The 14,714-nt window shown below is 39.1% G+C and overlaps 1 protein-coding gene across 2 annotated transcripts in view; it reads right to left on the minus strand.

The window, feature by feature from the left end:
• cpne5a (copine Va) overlaps window positions 1–14,714 on the minus strand; it is a 124,835-nt gene that overhangs the window by 92,244 nt on the left and 17,877 nt on the right. For both annotated transcript variants that reach the window (XM_012870671.3, XM_012870670.3), the window contains exons 2-4: window positions 12,813–12,853; window positions 11,844–11,890; window positions 309–412 (exon numbers count right to left, since the gene is read on the minus strand). In XM_012870671.3, coding sequence (XP_012726125.1) covers window positions 309–412; window positions 11,844–11,890; window positions 12,813–12,853 — 192 coding nt within the window. The remainder of the gene's footprint in view (window positions 1–308; window positions 413–11,843; window positions 11,891–12,812; window positions 12,854–14,714) is intronic.

Here is a 14,714-nt window from a genome sequence, read left to right on the forward strand (position 1 = left end):
AATGAAGGCAAAACTTAAAATTAAATATTTATAATGCCTCTACTAATTCAGCCAATCTACAAATGAATAATTTCTCACTGGGGAGATGAGCTATGGAGCCCAAAAGAGAAAAAGACAGACCTACGGAGAGCACATTCAAGACAGCAGAAGAAAAAAGTAGAACATGGGCTCGGGACATTGGCGAAAAAGAAAATGTTGACATTATAGTGAAGGAAAGGTGAATTTGAGAACTATATTAGAAAAGGGCATACAGTCACACACACCTCAGTATGTGTCCACAGAGAGCCGGATCAAAGAGAAAAACTCACACGTCAAAGCGCAGGTTCTGCTTCTCCTCAAAGAAGTAGTCCAGGATGTACTTCCTGACGAAATCTGGGTTCAGCGTGTTATCTATCACCTCCGTTCTCCCAAACTGGAGAAGAGCAGAAGAAAAGCAAGGAAGATGTTAACACAGAGTTGAAAACGTACAATACGACACCTCACCTCCTCCACCGGCCCCAGTTAACTGTATACAAGGATTCTGATGAGATCGGATTCAATTAACAGAAATCTGTAATTGCTTCAGTTATTTTCTCTCAGTGCCGAGGATGAGAAAGCCAACACCAACGGCTTCTGGGTCCAGCTTCACATCTGTTGTAAATAATACCACATTCACCCTCATTCTTTCTGCCACTTCAAAATAACAGCTTGAAATTAGGCAAAGGCTAAAACAGATTAACTGAATTTTCTTATCACAGTGAATAAAAAAAATATGTTTAACTCTAATTAACAGTGAGGATAAAGAAAATGTTCAGTGCACAATAAAAAAAAACAGCAACAAAGAAACAAGTTGAACCACAGAGCATTCAGTAATAAACAGATAATGTTGTGCCCTACAAATACAGCACACACACGCATTCATTTTCATGTATTAATTATTCAGAGCCAGAGAACTGGCATTGAGCTGCATAAATAAAACATCCAGAGTCGAAAAGTTACCATAAACTGACACATGTCCTCGTTACAGTCTAACGAGGACAAAATATAGAGGAATTTCAATTCCATGTTTCTGTGACTGCATTCATTAGGGGTAAACTCAAAGTGTGACCAAAAGTGGCAACAGAAAAGTTATCGCTAAAGTAATGGCAATATACTTTAACTGAAGGCCTGCAATGCTTTACAAAAATATTCAAAGATCTTAAAGTTTTTCCTATTTAGTCATTTTTATTAATTTTTGCCCTAGACCACTGCATTGTTCCTCTGGCTGTATGTTTAAGGGTCTTGTTCTATTGGAACATGAAACTCAAACCCAAGATTCAAGCCTGTAGCCGCCTTGAAGAGGATGTGTTTCAAGGATTACCCTATTTCCATCTTCCTGTCAACTCTGTTCAGCTTCCCTGTCCCTACTAAGAAACCTGTCCTAAGAGCATGATGCTGCCACCGCCATGTTTAACAGTAGAGATCATTGGGCGCTGACTCTGTGGGTGCTTCTGAGACGGAGCACCCACAGAGAAAGCCCACCTCTTTCCAGCAATGAGCATGCAATGAGTTGTGCAAGCACGATGAGCACCCACCAGCAGAACCCTAAATCGGTGCCCCTGGTAGAGAAGATGTGTAGTACGGGTCTACACCAATGAAAGTATTTTACATCCAGGCCATTAGGTCAACCTAGCCTCATCTGACCAGAGGGTCTTTTTCCACGTGCTTGCTGAGTCCCTCATAGCTTGTGGTAAATTACAAACAGCATTTCAACAGCTACTTTCTTATTGACACTTTTTCATTACGGTGCAGATTTGTAAAATGCAAAAGTAGCATTAACTGTCCTGTTGATGATCTACTACATGAGCGTTGGATCCCTGCAGCTCCTCCAGAGTTATGCCGAGGGATTATTGCTCTCTGGCCTGGCCAGAGAGCAATAATGGTAGGTTTGCAGTTGTGCCATATTCTTTTCGGAGGATGGATTGAACATTGATTCATAACCTAACCACACAACACACTTGATATTCTTTTGGGGAAAAAAATGGTGCAAACCATGTACCCTGTACCTTCTACTTCCCAATTAGTTGATTAACTTGTTCTTAAAAATATATATATATATTAAATATATTGAAGTTCTTTGTTGTTAAGGTGACTAAACATGAAAAGGTTTGAGGATACTTTGGCAAGGCAGTGTATCAAAGTTGTTGAAATATATACACTAAATATACATGCTGAAACCAGTGTTTCCCACCCCTGGTCCTTAAGGCACAATGCCCTGCATATTTTAGATATTCCCCTGCTTAAGCACACCTGATTTCGATTGATGGTGGATTAACAAGCTTTCGCTGAACTCCAGTCATCTGAATCAGGTGAGTTAGAGCAGGGAAACATCTGAAACCTTAGGGCAGTGTGTCTTGAGGACCACGGTTGAGAAACTCTGCCCTAAAACAGAGTTTAGTTATTAGTTGACTAGTATCAGTTATTAAATATCTTTAAATGCCCTCACCACATTCTTCTAGACCAATCTGCTGTTCATGAGTCCTACATGATGGCGTTTGTTCACTAATGTTCTCCAACAAACATCTGAGGCCTTCAGAGGAGAGCAAGATTTATACTGAGAAGCAATTAGACACAAGGTGGACTCTGTTTACTTCCATTTGGGCAATTATTGCACTGGAGGAGGATGTAATTGCATATTACATTCACCAAAAAGCAATGAACATATTAGTAAAATATCTCTAATTTTCATAGGATTTTTTTTTTTACTTTACAGTTGTGCACTGCTTTGAAATTGTCTATCGCATAAAATCCCACTACCGCACAATTAGGCTTATCTTTGTAACTTACTTAAACGTCGAAGGGTTGAAACGGTACTAACACCTTCGCAAGGTATATGAGTTTCAGTACAAAATGCTAGCGCTGGGTTCTATGTGACAGTCAAAGTGTGGGCTCGCTGAAGTACGGTCTGCCATCAAACACAAACCATAAATGATTAAGTGCTGTGTGGCACTACATCCCTTCTTGCTCCTCCTGCCAGGAAGCGTGAGAGCTCTGCTCCAGCTAATGCCGAGGAGGTGAATTTTCCACAGAGGGAACAGGAACGTAATTTCAGTGACACGCGCTGAGGCTGACAGCAGGGGGCTACAGTATATTCACTTTTGTCCCAGGCCTTTGCACAGACAGAACAATCAGCACCAAAGCGCTGATCAGCCAACTGAGGCAGCACACACCTCTTCCCCTCTGATAACCGTGACGAGAAAAATTGTGTGAAGAGGTGTCAGAAAATCTATCTTGGTAAAAAGATTACAGTCTGAGAGCTTGAAGGGGAAATGCCAGGCTTTGCTCAAATTCAGAGAGGGTATATTCTGTCGACTTCCTAGTTAAGTGAAAGTGGTAGGCAGAGGGAAAGCTGGCTTACACTGGAGGGAAATTACAGAGGATGGTGTCGCAAATTAAGACTTTAAGATCACGCAGTAACAGAATAATGAGATGCCGCAGCACTTTTATGTAATAAACCCACAATTTTTCACAGGGACATGGGTCTCCAGGGGATTTACTGCTGAAAGAGGAAACACAATATATCCATAACATTTGTTAAGATATACAGCTGATGAGGAATCTGAATGACTGGGAGTCAGTGTGGGAACCTGGACTGTAACTGGATTAAAGCTGGTTGGTGGCACAGTGAAAGGGTGCCTACCAACCATATCTCCTCATAGGGCAGCCAAAACACATTACTCTACAGAGAGGCAAAAGAGCCGCTTAGCTTTATCAATGCTGCACAGCTTGACTCTGCTGCTTAGCCAGCTGTCATCGGCACTGAAAACCTGGGGCCATATCTCTTTCTAGGAGAGCCATTCGGTCCGCGCCCACCGTTTCTAAGCCCGAGGTGGAGCACTGATGACAGGTGTGGGAAGCTCTTCTAGCCTAGGAACATCAATTGATGCCCATCAACATTTGCATCTTACTCCAAACTTTGTGGTTCAGGAATATTTGCTTGCTATACTTCCCACCAGTTAAATTAGTTTTTTCATTTGTGTGTATCTGTGAGAGGTAAAAGCCACCTCCCAACTTTTTTCAAGAACTTTTCCTTTTTTTGCCGACTTCAGCTGGCCAGCTTGATTTGTTTACTGGACAATTTTTAGTTTATCTTAATGTGAAGCATCTTTCCTCAAACAGTAATCTAATCTCTCAAAATGTTTATTTTTTTCTGAACTTCCAGGCTGTTATCGTTCTGTTTATATGAAAGCCATCTGCAGCTGCTTCAGACTCTTATAGTGTGTACATCTTCATCCTATTGATTGCACTACTGACTCAGAGTTCATCTGTTTAGCAGGATTTATCCATGGCTGGAGGAGTGGTGGCCTAGTGATTTGAGTGGCATGCTTGTGTTCTGAAAAGGCTGCAAGAAGCCGTTTCAGTCCCTGCAGACTGCCACTATGTGTCCCTGAGCAAGACCCTTATCCGCAGATTGCACCCTGGGTGCCTCTCAGTTGGGCAGCACACCGTTCCCTTAGGGAGGGGCAGATTTCCCCTCTGTGGGACGATACAGGGAAATATTTATTTGTCTCCCAGATGAAGCCACTAAAATACCTATTGATGCCATTTACGCTTTTCCCATAACGTAGAAAGCATTTCTGGATGAGTGCTTCTGCGTTTTTTGTCCTCTCAAGCACCTCATTGGTCACAGATAGCTACTCACACCGAAGCAGGGTTTCCTGCAGGTCTCTCCCTGTTCAGAGGGAGTCTTTCCTTTTCACCGTTGCCACTTGCATGTTCAGTATGAGAGATTGCTGTAAATGAACAGTTTGATGCAAGCAATTGTCCACTATTGTCACATACCGCTTCAGCAGAGGTTTCTAATAGAATAGTTGAATGTTCTGGAGGGTTGATACACTGACAACAAGTCCGTGATGTATTTAGGTGCTAAGCTATTCCGGATTTATAGACTAACAGAAGTATTTTAAAGTCTATTCTCTGAGAATCAGGGAGCCAGTGTAAGGAGTCTAACTCCCAGTCGGTCGAGGCAGATGACCGTTCACACTGGGCCTGCTTCTGCTGGAGGTTTTCCTTCCTGTTAAAGGGGAGATTTCCTCTCCACTGTCGCTTCATGTATGCTCAGTATGAGGGATTGCTGCAAAGCCATCGCCAATGCAGATGACTGTCCCCTGTGCCTCCACTCTCTTTCAGGAGGAGTGAATGCTGCTTGTCAGAACTCAATGCAATCTTTCCTTAGGTAGAAAACCTTTTGACCAATCTGTCTGGAGGATTTGATTCAATTTGACTTTGTAAAGCCTCTTGAGATGACATGTGTTGTGAATTGCTTTAGATAAATAAAATTGAATTCAACTGAGTACAAGTGGAGTTACAAATACAACATCATTGGTCAGAACCAAAGCAGCCTTTTGCTCTTGTTCTTGGCAGACGTTGATGTGAATGCGGCCAGACTCTCTCACAGTGACATTGAAACTATTTCTTTTTCCTCTCGTTTCCTAATTTAATCTGCCTTCCCTGGACCAAAAAGCGGTCATGAAAGATAATATTCTGGACAGTGGAGCGTCAAACAGACTCTTGAAGACTTTCAGGTCTTTAATCAGCATAACTTTTCATTAAAAGAGAGCTTTGATATTTAGACTATTCCCTGTTAAATATGGTGTAGCAGAGAGCTACTATAGTGTACATTTTAATTTATATGTCTGGATTAATTTCTGGAATATAGTTCATCAAAAAGAACTGGACATTAATTTGTATTAGATGTGATCTTCCGTCTATATATTTTAACAAACTGTTAGATTTTCCATGTATATTCTGTCAGAAATATTATTCTAATATCAAATGTACAATTAAAGAAATTTCTTCCGAAGCTGTAATTCATACTGCTGATGAAATTAACTGTAACTGATTTGTGGATGAGTTTGATTTTGACAACCAATTAGAACAGTGGTTTAAGAACATTAAAGTCATTTGAATCAGCTGATAGCCAATTGGTTTAACACAAGTACCGATTACTGTAAATCCCATACTAACAAGCTACTTATCAGCTATGCTCTCTGTGTTGCTCAACATATTTTATCGATTAAGTTTGGAGAAAAGCTAACAGCTGGGTCAACATGCTACATAGTGGCTTATCAGAATCAGAAAAAAAGAAATAATTAAATGAATCAAGACCTTTAGTTGTCACAGTCTGCCTTTTTAGAACACTGATATACAGTTCAAGGCTAGTTTGAGCTGATTAGAATATAGAATATAGAATAGAATATAAATCCTCTCTATAAAGGATTGAAGTTGCCCTCATTTGTTGTCCAACAACATGATGCTTAACAACTGTGGAAATCTCTTTCGGAGAAAATAAATCTGCTCTTCTGTCCTCAAATCCATCCGTGATTCACCAGTTCCCGTTTTCTGAATTTTCTGTGAGAGCTTCAGAGGCTCACAGGAAGTCTTGGTGAAATGTTTCACACCTGCAGTGAAGAAGAAACCTTTTGTCATATCAAAATGTTTTCTGTGGCCATGGGCTCCATCTTTTAAACACATAATTCTAGTTTGAAACAATTTTATTTTATTTTTTTATGAAAGAGGATCAAAAATAGACGGTTACTGGACAGATGGGTACAATCTTGAATCTAGTGTTACAGTAAATAAATGTGGTTTCTCCCCAGCGTGGGAGGAAATTATATTGCATAAACGATGTCCTACAGAGAAAAATGTATGATAATATGGATTAATTAGAAAAAGCTCCTCCAAACATGTACAACTGATGGATGATGTATCTTTTTAGCTGTAAGGCGATGCTCCTGATAGCTTCTGTTAATGATGTGTCTTTTAATAAAATTGCATTAAAAAAAAGGAAATGATTTATTTGATCTGGACCTTAAAACGGCACAAAGAAACAGCAGTTTGCTGTGACACAAAAGTGAGTGAGGAACATACACGTCGGTTTTGTGCAATGCCCCCACTAAAGACTGGGCAACACTTTGGCCAGAGGACAGGATCGATTTTGCTTTTTTATTGGAGACTCAAACCCATCGCAACTCAATCAGCTGTGGTTACTGCATTAGAAACGGGACAGACTAAAGGGGATGAAAAATGCTTAGTATAACTTGAAGAGATCGTAGCTTTTTGTCCAGCAGCAGAACAGTTTTTGTCTAAAGGAACAAGAACAGGAAAGTGTGAAGATTTGCAGGCAAGCAGATTTCTTTGTAAAACCACAAGGGCTTCTCTCAGACCCATTTAATGCCACACCATCTAATTACTCTCTTTGAAAATTAGAACAATGCCAGGACCATTTATTTTTTTATGAATGATATAACTACCACTCTCCCAGATCTTAATTAGGGACCAAAGTGGTTGCGGCGCTCAGCCTGGGCTGGTGCTACCTACATTTATGAACTAGTTCAATAAAACAACCAGACTGGTTCACAGTCAGAGAGCCAGCTCAAACCCAACTCATTAGGGCCCCTAACATATCTCCACAGTAAATGTTTAATCTCATTCTGTAGTGTTCAGAATCCCCATTATAGATTACAGTTCAGGGAGACGGTTCAACTACACAAAGCGCGTTATGTGTCTCGATGTACCTGCAAAGAGATGTCCTAACATTCTTGGCATAATTTATTGTTGCTGCTGCAAATGGGAATCAAACATTTCCTGCGCAGGTTGAGGGCCTTTGGTGTCAGTCAGAAAGTCATGCTGCTCTTTTACCATGCTGTAATAGAGAGCATCATTCAGGTACGGCATTTCTGTCTGGTTTGGTAACCTGTCTGTCCAAATGAAGGCCAGACTTACTTGCCTTACTCAAAGAGCTATGAAGTTGATGGGAGTCAGGCAGCAATAAGGAACAATAACCAGACAAGCCCAGAAAATCATCTCAGACCCCATTCATATTCTTTATTCAGAATATCAGTTTCTTCCTTCAGGTCAACGTCTTAGAGTCTCTGCCTGTAGACTGAAGCGCTATAAGAACTCATTTTTTCTGCTTTCCATTAAAGCAATAAACAGTATCAAACAGTAAATAGTGGAATAGGCAATAGCTTCCAAATTTTTAAACTAAACTGACATGCTTTTTTATGTATTCATTATGTCTTATAACAGATTTTTTTAAAGAACGGTTTTTATACTTTTTTTTCTTGTGTGAATGTAATGTAACATGCTTCTTTATGTATTTATCGTGTATCTTTATGTATTTATACTGCTTTCTATAGTAGTGTTTTTATGTGTGAATGCACAGTGTGACACATAGTTTGGACTATGTAGCAGCCAGGGTCTGTACCCAAGACAAATTTCCTTTGAGACAATAAAGTTCATCATATCAAAGCAAAGCAACCGGAGGATGTTAAAATACTAACACTATATCAGGGAAAGGTTTGTAAATGCCATTTTTAGCTACAAACGCAGTCATCATCGCTTGCTCTTGCTCATTCACCCACACATACAGTAGCTTCAGAATGAACAATATTAAAACAAGCAGCTGAAAAAAGGAAGAGCAAGAACTCATGTTGTTTCAGTAATAATCTGACCGTTTTTGTGATGTTTAAGGAATTTATCTCTTAATAAGGCGGCATAAAAGAGAAACTAGCATGGTGCCCATAATATTCTGATTGAAACTGTGCCGAGACATCATCAGTATAACATCAGCGTCAAACCAATTCTGACACTGGTGGGGAAATAAAGATGCCGTGCAAAGCATGCACAGGCATGGGTGTACGACTCAAACTGTTGTATTTTGTTCCAGCCAGTGCTCTCATGTCTCATGGACTGATATTTGGAAAGTTTTGTTTGCATTTATACTGAATATGTTAGGTAAATCTATAGTTTTATGTTACAGTTTAGATGTTTGCAAACCAGAACATCAGGAACACATCCAACATAATTTGACTGCTGACCTCTTTTTAAACATATATTTGATTTTTTTAATCTGAATTATTAAAGAGATTATTTCATGAAGGAAAGAAGATAATTTAGAAATCCCCAAGGAAATAAAAAAAAATCAAATGACTTAGACTTAGACAACTTTATTTGTAATTTTGTATGCACAGAGTACAGAACGAAATTTCGTTTGCATACAGCTTGAAAATTCACAGTAAATTGCAGTAAATTTCAGGATAAGGTGCAGCAGTGATTTATGTAAACCATTGAAATGTAAACAATGCAGGGGAAATAGACAGTGTGCGATTCACAGTGTACAGGTAATACAGAGTAGTATTATTAGAACCGTGCAATATATGAATGTGGTGGAGTCGTATTTATGTATGTATCAAATGTATCAAAAAGTTTACAACAATCGTAAGTTTTATTGTGTTTGTTTAAAAAAAAGTTGTGTAATGTGTTCATTAGCAGAAAAGCCCTCCATCCGTGCATTCATAGAAACACTAGACATGGAAGAATTTCTGTTTGATTAAAAAAAGTCAATTAAAAGTATCCAAAAGCATTTCGTGTATTTGTTTCATTATAACAAAACTAGTTTCTCAGTTTTCACACATTGCTTAAGTGTACTGGATGCTGTGTGAGAATAATCAACTTTCTTGTGTAGTTTTTTGTTTCACAATTTCAGATGTTTAACACTAAAGTAGTGATGTGATGTACCTTTAATGGCAGTTTAACCTTATGTTACTCACAGGGGTTGTCTTTTAATTGTGGTCAAAAGAAAGTGAATGTGTCACCTTGCCATGTGTACTGTTTAATTTTTTTTCTTTCATTAAGTTTGCCACAATCTATTTAATCTGAACAATATAATGCTAAACAAGCATCATATTGGTAAGTTAAATCAAGATACAATAAAAAAGTCTGATTTGTGGTTGTACTGTATAGTTTAAACTATGGTTTTATAGTTTTGCAGTGTGTAGTTTTGTACTTTCTGCCATAATTTGACTTCGGCAGAAGGTCTTTTCATGTCTTTCTGCGTTGCAGTTCTACAAGATCTTTCTACATCATTAAATAATGATTTTGTTTCTCATTGCCAGTTAGCAAGTATAGCAGTCACACTGATTTATTTCTTTAGTTTACCTTTCTGTAATTTGAAGTTTGGGAGCACTTGGGGAACTTTCAGTGCAGCATTCATAAGCAGACATTGCTTTCTCGGTGAAAGCTTTCCACGCTCTGTGAGATTTAGGTCATGGCTCTGAGAGGACCATCCATATAGATTTAGCTGAAATATTCTTTCAACAGCTAGGTCTGCTCTAGACGTATGGTTTCATAAATGCTCTCTGCCATGTCACTCTCTTTTTTTTCTCTTCAGACAAATATTCTCTTCAAAGGTTCTGTAAATTGAGTCATGTCTTATTTACGAATGTTGTTTGCTTGTTTTCTGCTGCTGTTTCGTAATTATTTCAATCTTTAAGTGAATTGTGAGGCTGGTGTTGCAGTGGTTTAAAATAAGTTTTAGTGTGTTTGATACGTAATTATTTTATATTGTCTTGACAAACTACTGTTACGGTTGAGATAAAGAGAAAAAAGTGAGTTACAACATCTTAGTTACAAAATTAATGTTACCTTCAAATGTTTCAAACATATTTATACTTAGTCCCTCCAGAATGAGGCTAACATAAGTGTTAAATTCTTGAATCACTGGTAAACGGACCGTTGAAATCTCTTCCATGCAGTAATTAAATCTAAGTTCATACCATTCAGACTTTAGACATTGCACTACCTTTGCATTGTAAATAGCCCCGCAGCACAATGTGAATCTCTCTACAGATGTAAAAAAATAAAATAAAGGCCTTTGACATCGCCAGACTCTCTAGGTCGGCTAAAGTTCTAATTTTTAGGTTTGGCCAAAATACATGCTTAACTGCGTTTTGTCTGTTTTTTAAGGATGTTCCCCAGGGTTCTGTTCTTGTACCAATTCTGTTCACCACTTATATAAATAACATTACCTGTTTAACCCACTACTATAGAGTCTATCTTTACACCAATGCGATTGTTCTGTTTTATTGTGAGGACTCCATTAATTTTGTTATTATCAACCAAAGTCCTCCTCAAAACTGCCATTGAACTGCTCCAGGATCAAGTAAATATACATAGTCAGTATATTTTTTATAAAACTATAGGATTATTTTCTTTTAGCGTCACTCTAACTGAAGAAGTGTCAGACAGTACACACATATCGGATATTAAAACTGACCTTTAAAACCTGCAATGACATCTTTTTCTTTTCAGATATGAATACTGCTTTCCATTTTTTACAAACAAATTAGTCACAACAGCTGTTTTCCCCTCTATTTTAAACTACAGTGATGTAATTTATAGCAGTGTAACCAGCTCGACCCTTGATACTGTATGCAACTCTGCCTTTAGATGCATTACTGGGAACAGCTGGAACACAACAACGTGTTTTATACCAAAAACACAGTTACAGTCTGGTGTTAGGAGTCAAAGAACATTGGGTGAAAAGTGAACCAGAAGCATATTTTTTAATCATAATTTCATGCCGATTGTGAAGTTTGCAAAGAGCATTTGTTTTGCCGATGGTCAAAATAACAACACATAAACATGTTTGCCACAAATTCTCTGTCCTTCCATCAACTTTGAGTATAAGTATGCATCATAATTACCGAGGATCCCTCTGTCTGGCTGCAAACTCTGCTAGATTTATCGGCCTCTGTGGTCTAATTAAGGTCCTGTTTCAAACAGCCCGAGGGGGCACTGACACAGAGGAAAATCTTTACAGATGCGTGTACCTGTCACCTTAATCAGTCAGTCGGTCAGCCAGTCAGTCAAAACCTAAGTCAGTGCTGACCGCGTTCACAGGGTCAATCAATGGCAAATGATTGGCACAGAGTATTTACCTTGAGAAAGAGGAGGGGGCGACAGAGGGGGGTTGTAAACAGAAAATAGCCTGTCATGGAAGAGAGAAAAGATCGGCTGACTGAGTCTTGTTGAACTCTTACCTCCCGCCACTGTTTGCACTCCACGCCCTGGGTGTACAACACAACCACTGAGAGGGGAAAAGGTGGGAGAAAAGAAGGGGGAAAACAGAAAGAGAGAGAGAGAGAAAAAGCAGAGGAAAAAATTGTCATTGAACAGTTTCAATAATGCAAATGAATCCACAAACAGTGTTTGTTTTTGCTCCTTCTCTGCTGACATCTCTCATCAATTATCCTGCCACACCCTGACAGCATAATGAAGTACCAGACATGATGATTAATGTTGACTGACATCCACGTGTGTGTGTGTGTGTGTGTGTATATGTGTGTGTGTGTGTGTGTGTGTGTGTGTGTGTGTGTGTGTGTGTGTGTGTGTGTGTGTGTGTGTGTGTGTGTGTGTGTGTGTGTGTTATATGGAGGGGAGCAGGATTCACTGTAAGCTATGCAATCAGAGAACCTATGTCCTAATGGGTGGGATTTGTCTGATTTCTGCTTTGTTTTGTCGCTCATAATGAAGCTGATGCAGGTGAAAGTGTCATGACCTGTTTGACAGCCTCAGGTTCAGCTGCAGGCGTGAGCAAAACTGGGATGAGTGTGATGCTTTTTTTTTTCCCAAAGCGTATTTACACAAAGGGCTTATGAGAAACGTTTCCTCCATTTTCTATTCAGTGGTGAAAAACAAAATGCCTTTATGACATTTTCCAGTTTCTCTCCCCAAAAGATAGCCATTTGTATTCAGAGGGCGGCTGTTTATACCCTGCATGCATTATGGTACTTTAGCTCACAGCACAGAAAGGTTGTCACATTATTGTGCAAATGATATGCAGTTATTGAAGGAACACTTTCAAACAGCAGAATAAACTGAATCAGGCTTAAGCTCAGCAAAAATAAAAGGTAATGCATTGTAAAAGTAGAAGAAGTTGCACTGAAAAACATTCAACACAAGATTTTCAATCCGAAAGAGAAACCTAGTTATTGTGAAAGATAACTTACATGGGTCAGATTTGGAGAAAGTGTCTCTGTCCAGAAGATTCCTGCAGGAGAGGAAAACAACACATAAATATCCAACCAGTCCTGCTAAAAGACGTGAGAATCCTTACTTACAGAAATAAAATAAAAAAACTTTTCCTTAAATGTATTTTAATAACAAAATGCCAAACCAAAGAACAAGAAAATAAATCATAGTAGTAATTAACAATCACAGTTGGTTCATATAAACCAGAACTGCCCTTGAGATTTCATTTCCAGGTGTGCAGACCAATAAGCGTACTAAAGCCGAGCGTAAGGACACAGAGGACACAAAGATGTGCGCTACATACAAAAGCTGCCTCGATGTTCACATTAAAAGACAGAGTGTAAAGTGTAGGTGCTGTAAATTTGGCTTTTCTAATTGGTCTTTAGCTTTTGACATAATTTCATGATAAATTAATTTTCACACTTCTAAGTAGAGTTTGAAAATGCAACAAAACCTATAAAAGTGTACATGTTTTTTTTTACTATAGTTAATTTACACAAGTGTTAACATACAAATAATAAGTGTAATATGCTAAGCTATAGTTATGCTGGATTGTTGAAACTCTTTTTTTTTATTACTATGAAATATTCAGACAGCTTTTAATCAGCCTCCAGTTGCAGCCCAGCTCTTTGTCACAACTAAAATGCACAGAAACAAAACGATAAGCTTATTCTCTGCGCTGCCTTCCTGTTGGATTTCCCATTAACTTCAATATACTGCTTCTCACCTTTAAGACGCTCTCTGACTAGAGTGAAACGTTTCATTGTCTTCAAGAGAAAGATACTTTGAAAGGGAACATTTTGATAATTTAATCACAAAATGTATGTTAAAGAAATTAAAAATGTGTCAGATAAGTAGGCAGCATTTCACCAAACTACAGCCAAACTCCGCTCTGCAGAAAGTCATCCTGCAGAATCTTCCCAGAGTCCTGATTCTCCTACCCTTTGCTCACCCTTACTGTTTTATACAGGATTTAATTCTGAGGACTGATGTGGCCATGGAAGAAGGTTGATGATGTGTCTAAGGAACCATTTATGTCTTGATGTAGCCTGTTGATTTAGCCTTATGTTTCAAATTAATATCCTGCTAATATACGCAAGGATGACTAACTTTTCAACATAATGTATTCATCCTTTGTTTGACACTAAACCAGCCCAGAGTAATTGTTGCTCTAATGCTCAATCTTGAGCGTCGTTCACGAAACATTTCTGTCATGAACCTCCAAAGATAAGTCGCCTTCAAGCTCCCTCTGGCCTATTCAATAATCATAAGTAAAATCAGAAATATGCCTCGCAGTTCTGACAAAACAAGCTGGCAGGATGTCAACCCTGCGCATAAAAATTGGTCCCTGGAACCTCCCTATACTTTTCTTTTTAAAACAATAATGGCTGATGAACTCAGTGTAGCGATAGCATTGTCGGGGGAGCAAAAGCCCCACCTTATGCTGGTCAGCTGACCTGTGATCACCTCGCCTGGCAAGTGAGGGGCAGGTTTGTCCTTTTCCAAGACAGTAAAAATAACACCTTGATCTCTCCTTGAAAGTGTTTTGAACAAGTTCCGGTTAAAGTCCAGGCAAAATGTACGAAACGGCATGTTTGTAGGATAAGATAAGATGCTTTATTTTTCATTATTCATACAATGAAATTCCATAGATCAGATGAAGGGTTAGCCTGAGCTTCTGCGACTGGGCGCGCCGCCTCTAATGGCCGACCTGACTAGCATGTCTTTAGTGGTGGGGAAAACTGGAGCGCCCGGAGGAAACCTACGCAGACACGGGAGAACATGCAAAACCCACGAGAAACGCCCCTGCCGAGCCCAGGACTCAACCCCGGGACATTCTTGCGTTGAGGCAAGAGCGCTAACCACTGAACCCCTGTGCC

Source organism: Fundulus heteroclitus, chromosome 1, assembly GCF_011125445.2.
Source record: "Fundulus heteroclitus isolate FHET01 chromosome 1, MU-UCD_Fhet_4.1, whole genome shotgun sequence".
In the NCBI taxonomy this organism is placed as follows: Eukaryota; Metazoa; Chordata; class Actinopteri; order Cyprinodontiformes; family Fundulidae; genus Fundulus; species Fundulus heteroclitus.